We start from the raw sequence: 13,359 nt of genomic DNA, 5'->3' as shown, positions 1-13,359 counted from the left end.
CCCTCTCCGAGTTGGGCATCTCCGGCGCGGCTCACTCTTGGATTGCGTCCTACCTGACAGGTCGCTCCTACCAGGTGGCGTGGCGAGAATCCGTCTCCGCACTACGTGCTCTCACCACTGGTGTCCCCCAGGGCTCAGTTCTAGGCCCTCTCCTATTCTCGCTATACACCAAGTCACTTGGCTCTGTCATATCCTCACATGGTCTCTCCTATCATTGCTACGCAGACGACACACAATTAATCTTCTCCTTTCCCCCTTCTGATAACCAGGTGGCGAATCGCATCTCTGCATGTCCGGCAGACATATCAGTGTGGATGACGGATCACCACCTCAAGCTGAACCTCGGCAAGACGGAGCTGCTCTTCCTCCCGGGGAAGGACTGCCCGTTCCATGATCTCGCCATCACGGTTGACAACTCCATTGTGTCCTCCTCCCAGAGTGCTAAGAGCCTTGGCGTGACCCTGGACAACACCCTGCCGTTCTCCGCTAACATCAAGGCGGTGACCCGATCCTGTAGGTTCATGCTCTACAACATTCGCAGAGTACGACCCTGCCTCACACAGGAAGCGGCGCAGGTCCTAATCCAGGCACGTTTCATCTCCCGTCTGGATTACTGCAACTCGCTGTTGGCTGGGCTCCCTGCCTGTGCCATTAAACCCCCACAACTCATCCAGAACGCCGCAGCCCGTCTGGTGTTCAACCTTCCCAAGTTCTCTCACGTCCTCCTCCGCACACTCCACTGGCTTCCAGTTGAAGCTCACATCTGCTACAGGACCATGGTGCCTGCCCATGGAGCTGTGAGGGGAACGGCACCTCTGTACCTTCAGGCTCTGATCAGTCCCTACACCCAAACAAGGGCACTGCGTTCATCCACCTCTGGCCTGCTCGCCTCCCTACCTCTGCGGAAGCACAGTTCCCGCTCAGCCCAGTCAAAACTGTTCGCTGCTCTGGCACCCCAATGGTGGAACAAGCTCCCTCACGATGCCAGGACAGCGGAGTCAAATCACCACCTTCCGGAGACACCTGAAACCCCACCTCTTTAAGGAATACCTGGGATAGGATTAAGTAATCCTTCTAACCCCCCCCCCCCCCTAAAAAAATATATATATAGATGTACTATTGTAAAGTGGTTGTTCCACTGGATATCATAAGGTGAATGCACCAATTTGTAAGTCGCTCTGGATAAGAGCGTCTGCTAAATGACGTAAATGTAAATGTAAATGTTATTGCGTGATCAATTTGCCAAAGATATGTGTGTACCAACCTGGTATGTAGTTACATCTCCCATGTTGGCTATTGTGACTTGAACATGGTGATTCGTTGGTATTCTTTCTTCAGTTCAGAGGCTGAATTTCTCCTTGCAGTTCTGTGGTCATTGAGCACTGAGTATATTATGGTATTGACACAGTGAGACCAGCAGAGGGCTCTCAACTGTAAACTAATGGTCCGCGTCATCCCTTCCTCAGGATGAACTTGAGCTCAAGAGGAGAATCTGAATAAAATGTCCTTGATTCATCGCATTCTCTAATTCCCTCCTTCTTAAAACCCATTGGATGAGAAGGTCAGAGGTCCCTAAATATCTGACCTCATACAATGTGTTTTTAGGAGGAGGCGAGGACAGGAGCAATCAAGGAAATGCAATTCAGATTCTCCCAATGTATAAATTGCCCTTCCATCTCAATGAGGGCAACCATAGAGATGGATAGAGTTCACTACTTAGAAATAACCAGTTTTTGCATGAACATTGCCATTGCCCGGGCAACCATTATTTTGAAGTAGTCAACAATTATACTTGTGAGCAAACATTCCATAACTGCAGGTGGCAGTAAATCACCAACCTTGGCTTTATACCTGTTCAAACAACTCATTCCAGGTGGCAGTGCACCCTTTCAGTTTGTTTACCAACTCATAGAAGTAGAACATTGACGACTTCAAAATGGAGACGGCCTCAATGGCACTGCCCGTGCTCTCACGGGCACAGATACAAAGATGAGTCATCTAAGTCTATGGTTGTGCTTATAACCACATACTTTATCCAGGACAAATGAGAAGGCATTGTATGATCAAGATGAACAGAATGACTGTCTGTTCCTGGAACTCTGTGTCAGCAGTGTCAAAGGATGCATGTGTGACTGTACGCCAAGTTTTCGGGTTCGTGCTTGCAGTGTGTGTATACATTTACGAGTGTACACTAGATATGTTCCTGTGTGTGTCAGTATAGCACATTGGTGAAGTGTGTCTTTCATAGTGTAGGAAGTGAAGTGTGTCTTTCATAGTGTTGTAGGAGGTGAAGTGTGTTCGAATGGAAGCATGTGTGAGGGGGAGGCCTAATGCCCCATCAGAGGTGATACTGTCGGTCTACAGTCTGTCTTGTCCGTTACTCAGAACCAGCGCTGACAAACACTAGCAGGATACGGGACAAAGCAAGCAATAGGTCCCCTTCCCACTCCTCCAACCCCTTTACCACTCCTTATCTATTATTCCCCCCCCATACAGTGTGCCCTCCTACCTAGCCCTATCCACTTCACGTCATTCAGAACTTCCTGCTTTCCTACCCATCTCTCCCTCTGGTTTCATATACCCTCCGCCTCCCACACTATAGCAGGCTGATAAACATGTCTGTGTTGGTGTTTTGTCTTAGCCTCCAAAGGGTGTAGCATGACTGAGAAGGCTACAAAGAGGGCACAGCTTCAGCGACAGCTGGCCAGCCCACTCAAAACAGGGCTGCCAGATTAGCTATTCATTGCTCTATCTATATGAATGTCAACCGTATGCATCATCTCTCATGGCTTTGCGTTTAAAGCAGATTAGCAGTGGAGGAAAAAGTACCCAATTGTCATACTTGAGTAAAAGTATAGATGCCTTAATAGAAAGTAATAAGTAAAAGTGGAAGTCACCCAGTAAAAGTCTAAAACTATTTGGTTCTAAATATACTTCTGTATCAGAAGTATAAATAATTTCAAATGCCTTATATTAAGCAAAGCAGACGGCACCATTTTCTTGGTTTTACGGATAGCCAGGAGCACACTCCAAAACTCAGACATCATTTATCAAAAATGCATGTGTTTAGTAAGTCCGGCAGGCCAGAGGCAGTAGGGTGACCAGGGATGTTCTCTTGATTAGTGTGTGAATGGACCATTTTCCTCTCCTGTTAAGCATTACTCATGTGACAAGTACTTCTGCATGTCATGGAAAATGTAGGGAGGAAAAATAACATTATTTTCTTTAGGAATGTAGTGAAGTAAGAGTTGCCCAAAATATAGTGAAGATTAAACTACTTAAATACTTTAAAAGTAGTTTACACCACTGAAAATTAGTATCCAGTCTTGATTTTCTGTAATAATTTAAGAAACCAGTATTTTTCAGACCAATTAGAGTTTAATAGCAAAATAACTTAACCAGACAGGCAAGTTCAGGTCATCGACTAAATCTACAATAAGCAGCGCCATCACATAGAGTAATTATTTACCCAATCACATTTGTCAGTCAAAAAGTAAATCCATCACCAATGGATCTAATGCAATCAACCATGACTAGACCGCTACTAATCTCACTGAAATGTTAAACATTACCTGTCAGGCATTAACTGTCTACTTTGCTTGTTAAATGTTTGCATTGTCTTAATGTAATATCTTTACTTCTGTGTTCAGGCTGCAACTAGCTTCTACCCTAAGCCATAAGACTGCTGAACAGTTAATCAAGTGGCTACACTATTTACATTGACTCCTTCACACTCCCTATCATATGCTGCTGCGTAGGCAATCAAGGTGCATCTAACTTTTACCCCTACACCTTGTACCTATATATAGTAATTTTATTGCGTTAACATTTCCTTCAACTCCGCATTGTTGGGAAAAGGGCTCGTAAGCAAGCATTTCACAGTAAAAGCCACACCTACTGTAGCCATCAAGTGACAGATATTTAGATCTGCTCTCTGGGGTAGACAACAGTAAATCTCCCTTAATTTAGTATGATACATGTGTATTAGTTTGTGGATGTCCAGCCCCGTCATACAAAACTAAGAATTTCCAATATGCATAATATTACAAATTCCAACATTAGCTACATGGCTAATGCTGACAAGGAAGCTAACATTAGCTTAGCAGTTGGGTTAAGGTTAGCTAACATGTTAAGTAGTTACAAAGTAGCCGTGATAATTTCCAAACAACATTTGGGTTGCTAGACAGTTGAGTTACACGTACCCATCCACCCTCCTTTCGCCTCAAGTAACCTTCATTCTTATGCAACCACATTGAGTGTATGGATTCATGTTTACTATGACACATGTAGTTTATGAGGCAGACATGAAAATGGCATTTTATGAGTTTATTTCCCCCAAACAAGTTGTTAAAATATAGTAATATTACTCTTGGACAATTATGGGGCCTAGGGTAGCTTCACCTTCCCACCGCAAATCTGAGGAGAGTAGAAACACATTACTAGTGATGAGCTAAAACAGGGTAATATGATAAAGCTCTGGCTTTAACACCTACCTGAATCACTGTCAAGATCTCTAGCCTTGCTTGCAGCACAGCTGGAGTCACAGCAGCCACAAACCTGGTCATCCCCACCTGCAGCCTTCCAGCTACAGATATATATGAAGGTTAGTTTATATAGCAGCATGTCATAAACATAATATACCCACAACTCAGCTTATACATACCCATCTGTGAAAGAGCAGGCCTTGTTCTCAGCATCAATGGGGGAAGAGGCTGCAGTTGCTTTCAGATGACATGTTATGTAGAGCTGTTGGGAATCATTCTGTGGTTGGAACCTGAAGGACTCCAGCTGAAACTGGATCTTGTCATCCTGGGATCTGGACAGGAACTGGGAGCTGGAGCCGGTCAACTTGGCATCAACCAGACACCTGAGGAGACCAAGGGTCAACGTTAGGCTTCAGGGGTTACATTTAAGGTAATATAAGAGGACTCAAACTGACAACTAAACTCACCCATGGTCCTCAATGAAAGAATATCTAGGGACAGTGTGGACATCAGGCGCCAAGGTGGCGACACAGCGGTCCACAAAGACACGGAGGGGAACGTGATGGTACGGCATGACCGAGGCTTCCATGTTGATGATGTCACCAAGATAGTAATGGTTGGAGGGCCTCTCAAACTGCCAGTCAGCTGGAAAGACGAGTGGCATGTCAGTGGGGGTTTACACAAAGGAAGAGGCTTCCAGTTAGGTTTACCTACCAGTCATTAACCTCAGGGAGAAGTAGAGGAGTTCCTCTGCCACCATGTTGGAAGTGTAGGGGATCCAGGTCGGCTTCAGGGCATTGCTGCTCACATCGTGATTCCTAGAAACAAACATGGAATACGGCATTACTCAAACCTCAGAATGATATGGGTTGTCAAAGTGAAGAACGCAACAATAGTTACCTCAAGTAGTGGCACTCAATATCAACCATAGCTGCACTGGTCTTCAATGTAGAAGTGTTAGCAAGAGGTTTTGGCTCATAGACAAGAGTGAAGGTGTAGATCAGCACATCCTCATTCATCTAGGAACAGGATAACAATTCATGTATCAGATAAGAATAATGATTGTCAGGAAGTTAAACAAATGTGACATACCGTCAGCTCACTGCCACAGCCATGCAGCTCTGATTCAAAGGTGAGCACATGAGCTTCAGCATCCTCCTCAGTGGCAGCACAACCTCCTAGAGTGATACGCTCTGGCTGGATGAGCCAGCCAATCCCCAGAAGTTCCTGCTTCACCGCCACACGGACCACACTCTGCCCACACCAAGCCACCTGCTTCAGCCGCTCAGACACAGTAGGCTTGTGCTCAGGCTTTTCAACTTTAGGATAGCTCCAAGTCAAAGGGTTCTCAGAGGTCTGCTTGGACTGGGAACCCTCAGGCTCTTCAACAGCCTTGCTATGGTCCGGTCTTACAGGCTCTTCCTGCACTGGCTTCTGAGAGTCAAACCTGGCTGGGACTTCATCGTGCAGAAACCCTGATCTCGGATAAAACCGTCTGGAGTCCCAAGCATCACTAACAACACAACCAACAGAAGCACTGCAAATGATTGCCTGAAAACCATCAGTGCAAATACATCTATGTTTTTCTTCTGCAGTTTGTCAAACCATATTATAGCCCCTTCGTCTGCTCATGACGAACCCCTTCAGCAATCAGCTTGATTCTGACCCAGACCTGACTAACCAAAAAGGTGCTGAGGAATGTGAGGTTGAATGTCATTTAGCTTCCATTTGCCACCTTCCTGCAGACAAAATCAAGTACACCTGGAGCTTTACTGAGGAGGGCTCAACTTTACAGAGCATTCATAGAAATGTATTATGTAGAACAGATATGTCTATACAGTATAAAGAATTATGTCAATTACATATATTGTATTTCTATCAGAAACATTTTATGTTGCATATGGGTTGCAATTGCAACCCACTGAACCCTCAACTTATTCAGTGGGTACAGGGCAAAACAATCTATAGCCCTGCTCCACTTCAAATACTTGTATGTATCAGTCCCAGTAATATATACACTCAAAGAAAAAAGAAACGTCCCTTTTGCAGGACCCTTTCAAAAATTATTCGTACAAATCCAAATAACTTCACAGATCTTCATTGTAAAGGGTTTAAACACTGTTTCCCATGCTTGTTCAATGAACCATAAACAATTAATGAACATGCACCTGTGGAACGGTCGTTAAGACTCTAACAGCTTACGGACTAGAGGTTGACCGATTAATCGGCATGGCCGATTATTTAGGGCTGATTTCACGTTTTAATAACAATCGGTAATCTGCATTTTTGGACGCCGATTACATTGCACTCCACGAGGAGACTGGTAAGTTGCTAGCTAGCATTAAACTTATCTTAAAAAAACAATCAATCTTAACATAATCACTAGTTAACTACACATGGTTGATGATATTACTAGTTTAACTAGCTTGTCCTGCGTTGCAAATAATCATTGCGGTACCTGTTAAATTAGCATCAAATCACAGCCTACTTCACCAAATGGGTGATGATTTAACAAGCGCATTCGCGAAAAAAAACACTGTCATTGCACCAAATGTACCTAACCATAAACATCAATGTCTTTCTTAAAATCAATACAAGTATATATTTTTTAAACCTGCATATTTAGTTAAAAGAAATTCATGTTAGCAGGCAATATTAACTAGGGAAATTGTATCACTTCTCTTGCGTTCTGTGCAAGCAGAGTCAGGGTATATGCAGCAGTTTGGGCCGCCTGGCTCGTTGCGAACTGTGTAAAGACCATTTCTTCCTAACAAAGACCGTAATTAACTCGCCAGAATTTTACATAATTATGACATAACATTGAAGGTTGTGCAATGTAACAGCAGCAATATTTAGACTTAGGGATACCACCCATTCAATAAAATACGGAACGGTTCCTTATTTCACTGAAATAATAAATGTTTGTTTTCGAAATGATAGTTTCCGCATTTGACCATATTAATGACCTAAGGCTCGTATTTCTGTGTGTTATATTATAATTAAGTCTATGATTTGATTGAGCAGTCTGACTGAGCGGTGGTAGGCAGCAGCAGGCTCGTAAGCATTCATTCAAACAGCACTTTCCTGAGTTTGCCAGCAGCTCTTCGCAATGCTTGAAGCACAGCACTGTTAATAACTTCAAGCCTATCAACTCCGAGATTAGGCTGGCAATACTATAGTGCCTATAAGAACATCCAATAGTCAAAGGTATGTGAAATACAAACGGTATAGAGATAAATAGTCCTATAATAACTACAACCTAAAACTTCTTAACTGGGAATATTGAAGACTCATGTTAAAAGGAACCACCAGCTTTCATATGTTCTCATGTTGAGTAAGGAACTTAAACGTCAGCTTTTTTTTACATGGCACATATTGCACTTTTACTTTCTTCTCCAACACTGTGTTTTTGCATTATTTAAATCAAATTGTACATGTTTCATAATTTATTTGAGGCTAAATAGATTTTATTGATGTATTATATTAAGTTAAAATAAGTGTTCATTCAGTATTGTTGTAATTGTCATTATTACAAATATCTAAATAAATAAAAATCGGCCGATTATTCGGTATCGGCTTTTTTTTGGTCCTCCAATAAATCGGTATCGGAGTTGAAAAATCACCATTGTTCGACCTCTATTACTGACGGTAGGCAATTAAGGTCACAGTTATGAAAACTTAGGACTCTAAAAAGAGGCCTTTCTAACTGACTCTGAAAAACACCAAAGAAAGATGCCCAGGGTTCCTGCTCATCTGCGTGAATGTGCCTTAGGCATGCTGCAAGGAGGCATGAGGACTGCTGATGTGGCCAGGGCAATAAATTGCAATGTCCGTACTGTGAGACGCCTAAAACAGCCCTACAGGAAGACAGGATGGACAGCTGATCATCCTCGCAGTGGCAGACCACTTGTAACAACACCTGCACAGGATCGGTACATCCGAACATCACACCTGCGGGACAGGTACAGGATGGCAACAACAACTGCCAGAGTTACACCAGGAACGCACAATCCCTCCATCAGTGCTCAGACTGTCTGCAATAGGCTGAGAGAGGCTGGACTGAGGGCTTGTAGGCCTGTTGTAAGGCAGGTCCTCACCAAACATCACCGGCAACAACGTCGCCTATGGGCACAAACCCACCGGCGCTGGACTAGACAGGACTGGCAAAAAGTGCTCTTCACTGATGAGTCGCGGTTTTGTCTCACCATCATTCGCGTTTATCGTTAAAGGAATGAGCGTTACACCGCACCTGTACTCTGGAGCGGGATCGATTTGGAAGTGGAGGGTCCGTCATGGTCTGTGATGGTGTGTCACAGCATCACCGAACTGAGCTTGTTGTCATTGCAGGCAATCTCAACGCTGTGCGTTACAGGGAAGACCTCCTCCTCCCTCATGTGGTACCCTTCCTGCAGGCTCATCCTGACATGACCCTCTAGCATGACAATGCCACCAGCCATACTGCTCTTTCTGTGCGTGATTTCCTGCAAGACAGGAATGTCAGTGTTCTGCCATGGCCAGCGACGACCCCGGCTCTCAATCCCATTGAGCATGTCTGGGACCTGTTGGATCGGAGGGTGAGGGCTAGGGCCATTCCCCCCAGAAATGTCTGGGAACTTGGTGGAAGAGTGGGGTAACATCTCACAGCAAGAACTGGCAAATCTGGTGCAGTCCATGAGGAGGAGATGCACTGCAGTACTTAATGCAGCTGGTGGCCACACCATATACTGACTTACTTTTGATTTTGACACCTTCCTGTTCAGTTTGTCTCAGTTGTTGAATCTTATGTTCATACAAATATTTACACGTTAAGTTTGCTGAAAATAAACACAGTTGACAGTGAGAGGATGTTTCTTTTTTTGCTGAGTTTACATTATTGAAGGCATAGTAATCATAGAAGATTAGATCTTACCTATAAGGAGGGAAAGGGGTGCATAATACAATTATGAATTTGGCCAGAGTTAAAACTCTGGGATTATTACCTATTATATGTCTACCTGAAGCCTTCTGTTACACTGGAATATCTTCCAACTCCCCAATTTCTCTTTGCGGCAATATGCTCACTTGGATAATAGTATGGATCACTAACTACGTTTCCATCCAACAATTTCATGCGGATCAATTACATGGCACATGAGAAGTCACGACCAGGCTGATGGAAACATGAAATGCCGGTACAATTTTATAAATGCCGACAGACAATTTGTTCATTCGACATGGTGGGATCTTTTTGTGTGTGTAAAATGAATTATGCGAGAAATAGCGGTGTAAGTGAACTTTGAGTCACATACGTTATGTGGTCCTCCCATAATGGGGCGGAAATCCCGGGGGGGACGGGGGACACACGACCCCCCCCATCCTGGGAAAAATATGATTTGTCCCCCCCAATATATCACTGAAACATAACTATGTAATTTAAATAATATTAATAATACGCAATGAAAGCAATTGTGCTGATTATAGACACTTAATAGCGCGTTTTTAAGTTTCAAAAGATTGCGACCCCCCCACCCTTTGCCTCACAATGGTTTGATCCACTGCCAGTTCCTTAGTTCAAAGTCCCTGTGATAAGGTTAGCGATAAACTGAAGTCCAAACTGAACAGAACTACACTCTCTTCTACCATTGTCTTAAATATATTTAATGGTCTCGTTGCAAAAGCTAAATTGTCGCAAGGGAACTTTTATTTATTTATTTTATTTCACCTTTATTTAACCCGGGTAGCAAAGATTATAGCAAACACCACTGAAACTGAATTGGTGCTCGCTAGCTTTGCAAATTCAGCTATTGTTGGAAGCCAGCCAATATGAAACAAACTATTAAAATTACAAAAGGTTGCAGCATATGTTGTGTAAATGGTGAACTCATACAGCTGTCAACTCTTGTCATTTTAATCCGTTTCACATTTGCTAGCTACCTTTTAGATCGAAGCCCAAATAGAATGATAGAAGATGATAGAAGCCCATCTCCTACTGTAAATAACCTACACACTGTGTGTGTGTGTGTAGCCAGCCAGCCAGCCAGGTAGAAAAATGGCAGAAAAATAAAAGATGGACATCAGAGTATTTTTCAGTACACCAAAACGCAAAGTAAGAACCCTAGTAGCCTAATATCTCAGACTAGTTGATAAAATGTTCATAAGAAAGAAATGAAATTCTAATGGAAATGTTTCACAATGATGTCATTAGGCAGAGCAGGCAACAGATGGCACACAGACAGCAGAGTTGGGGACAGCTATGCAGGGACAGACTGGCAGAGACAGGGAGTCTCAGGTAAGTTTGTTGAGTCTTTGTTTGGCAACATTATGAAAGGTTCTCAATTTTTTTGACTTGTAAAATAGGAACATAATTGGAAAATGCCATGGATACCCCCACTCTCAACTTAAACTGGTGACGGAACTAAGATTTGTTAAAGGCAATGGTATTGCTGTTGTGATTAGTTGTGTAGTTTTGGGTACCGGTAGTTAGGAGTACGGCAAACACTTTATTTCTTTGGTTCCTCAATATACATTTACCATATTACAATGTAGGCTATGTGTTACAGCACTACTTTTGGTGTCCCCCTCAGGAATTGCTCTTGAGAAAATTTCATGCAATTGTCCCCTCCAAAGTTGATATCAGATTTTCGCCCCTGCTCCCATTACATTTACGTAATTTAACAGACGCTCTTATCCAGAGCGACTTACAAATTGGTGCATTATTATACGACTCGGGAAAGCATGCAGTTTATTTACTAGGCTACAGATAAAATAATTTATGAACTTCACATGGTGGTGAATGTGCAAGGTGATGTGGTTGATGCTCATTTCAAATAAATATCGAGGCTATTATTCTGGTGACATGATGATCGATGCTTGGCTTCCGTTTGACAAGTAAACATTCACGCTCTTATCCATAATAATCTCATGTAGACTAGTCTTCACACACTGTATCTGCGAGCTGTTGGCTAGAGCGCAGGTGCCAGGCAAAACCAGAGTAGGCATAGGTGCAATTTAAAGCAAGAGTTTGTGACAAAACCACTAGTAGAATTAAAAATGCGATGGAAACATACTAATAAATTACACACTGGTTTTTATCTGCAAAAAGTCAATTTAGTGGTAACGCCACTGGTGGGAAAATGCGCATGTTTTCTTTATACGGATTCTAGAGTATTCGCATGAAAATCTATCGCCAATTGAATGGAAACCTAGCTACTGAGACTAAAAAAAGATTACATAGTTAAATAAACCATATAACTATGCACAATAACTACTTAACAATTTCTACTCAATTTGACTAACATACCGATGCTACGTTTAACAGAATGATGGCACAAACAGCAAAAACCTTCATACTGTTACCAAACTTTTGTGGATAATTGTATGGTTTATCTTTGCAATCATTGGCTTATTTGACAGCCTACATTTTAAGGTGAAAAACCAGTCTCATCTCTTACCATGGAATTGCCCATATATACACTGAACCAAAATAGAAAAGGCAAAGTGTTGGTTTCATGAGATGAAATAAGATGCCAGAAATGTTCCATATGCACAAAATGCAACATTTCCCAAAAATTTGGGGCACACATTTGTTTACATCACTGTTAGTGAGCATATCTCCTTTGCCAAGATAATCCATCCACCTTACAGGTGTAGCATATCAAGATGCTGATTAAACAGCATTATCATTACCAGGTGCACCTTGTGCTGGGACCAATAAAAGGCCACTCTAAAATGTGCAATTTTGTCACACAACACAATGCTACAGATGAGGGAGCGCACAATTGGTATCTGACTGCAGGAATGTCCACCAGAGCTGTTGCCAGAGAATTGCATGTTCATTTCTCTACCATAAACTGCCTCTAACATTGTTTTAGAGAATTTGGCAGTACATCCAAACGGCCTCACAATGGCAGACCAGCCCAGGACCTCCACATACATCTTTTTCACCTGCGGGATTGACTGAGGCGGTGCTGAGAAGTATTTTTTGTCTATAATAAAGCCCTTTTGTGGGAAACTCTTTCTGATTGGCTGGGCCTGGCTCCTCAGTGGGTGGGCCTATGCCCTCCCAGGCACCCACATGGTTGTGTCCCTGCCCAGTCATGAGAAATCCATAGATTAGGGCCTAATTCATTTATTTCAATTGACTGATTTCCTTATATGAACTGTAACTCAGTAAAATCTTAAATTGTTGCATTTTATATTTTTGTTCAGTATAGTAAAACTACTTTGACTGTTCTGTGTTTTGGCTTTAAACAGGGCTCTCCTGGAGAGATACCCTGTAGGTTTTCACTACAACCCCAGTTTTAACTAACCTGGTTCAGTTTATCAAGCAGCAAATTATTATAAGCAGGTGTGGTTCATTGGGGATGAAGCGAAAACCTACAGGAGGGTAGCACTCCAGGAACAGGGTTGGAGTGGCCTAGCATAGAATGATAGTTCTACACAACCTTGACCACTGCTTTCAAGGATTCCAGGAATTAGACAATGCCTTCACATAACAAACCTGACAAGATATACAAAATCCACATTACTGTGGCAAGAGAGTAGGTTTTTTATATGCACAAATAAGTCAATCATTTTTTTGGGGGTACAACTGTTTATTAGAAACAAATACGTAGCGAAATCAGGAACCCATGTTTTATTAGAGCCATGTAAACACAAAATTTAGCGGCAGAGCTAAAGCTTGTCTGATGTCATGCCTAAACTGTTGTTCAGCCATAATCAGGATTTAGACTAACCTTTAGACTAAACTTTACGATACATTCTTCATTCTCGATTCAGAAGGTTCCAGAGTCTTATACACTTCCTTGTCCAGTTGCAGATGGAACTCCAAAAAACCGAGAATATTCAGAAAAATATTAAATCCACTGTTTGTATCTAATGAGAAATGCCTCTTGCA

General features: G+C 42.6%; 1 protein-coding gene across 1 annotated transcript; it reads right to left on the bottom strand.

Annotated features, from left to right (window-relative positions):
• Positions 1 to 3,364: 3,364 nt before the first annotated feature.
• Positions 3,365 to 9,594, bottom strand: LOC106569564 (zona pellucida sperm-binding protein 3-like). The gene is made up of 8 exons (XM_045693671.1): positions 9,546 to 9,594; positions 5,577 to 6,073; positions 5,385 to 5,503; positions 5,199 to 5,302; positions 4,952 to 5,129; positions 4,664 to 4,867; positions 4,494 to 4,585; positions 3,365 to 4,416 (listed from the first exon to the last, which is right to left on the bottom strand). The coding sequence occupies exons 1-8, from the start codon at positions 9,592 to 9,594 to the stop codon at positions 4,364 to 4,366; spliced, it is 1,296 nt and encodes a 431-aa protein (XP_045549627.1). The 3' UTR covers positions 3,365 to 4,363.
• Between the last annotated feature and the right edge of the window lie 3,765 nt (positions 9,595 to 13,359).

This window comes from Salmo salar, chromosome ssa14, assembly GCF_905237065.1.
Source record: "Salmo salar chromosome ssa14, Ssal_v3.1, whole genome shotgun sequence".
NCBI lineage: Eukaryota > Metazoa > Chordata > Actinopteri > Salmoniformes > Salmonidae > Salmo > Salmo salar.
The sequence above is the reverse complement of the archived record's forward strand: the minus strand, read 5'-3'. Positions and strand labels throughout refer to the sequence as shown.

What these genes read in the sequence shown, in the direction of transcription:
- LOC106569564 (XM_045693671.1), bottom strand. Translation starts at nt 9,594, where the DNA reads ATGAAATTGTTGGATGGAAACGTAGTTAGTGATCCATACTATTATCCA. An exon ending in GCCTGCTCTTTCACAGATGG is followed by an intron (nt 4,586 to 4,663) that starts GTATGTATAAGC and finishes ATATATCTGTAG; the next exon opens with CTGGAAGGCTGCAGGTGGGG. An exon ending in AGATCTTGACAGTGATTCAG is followed by an intron (nt 4,417 to 4,493) that starts GTAGGTGTTAAA and finishes TACTCTCCTCAG; the next exon opens with ATTTGCGGTGGGAAGGTGAA.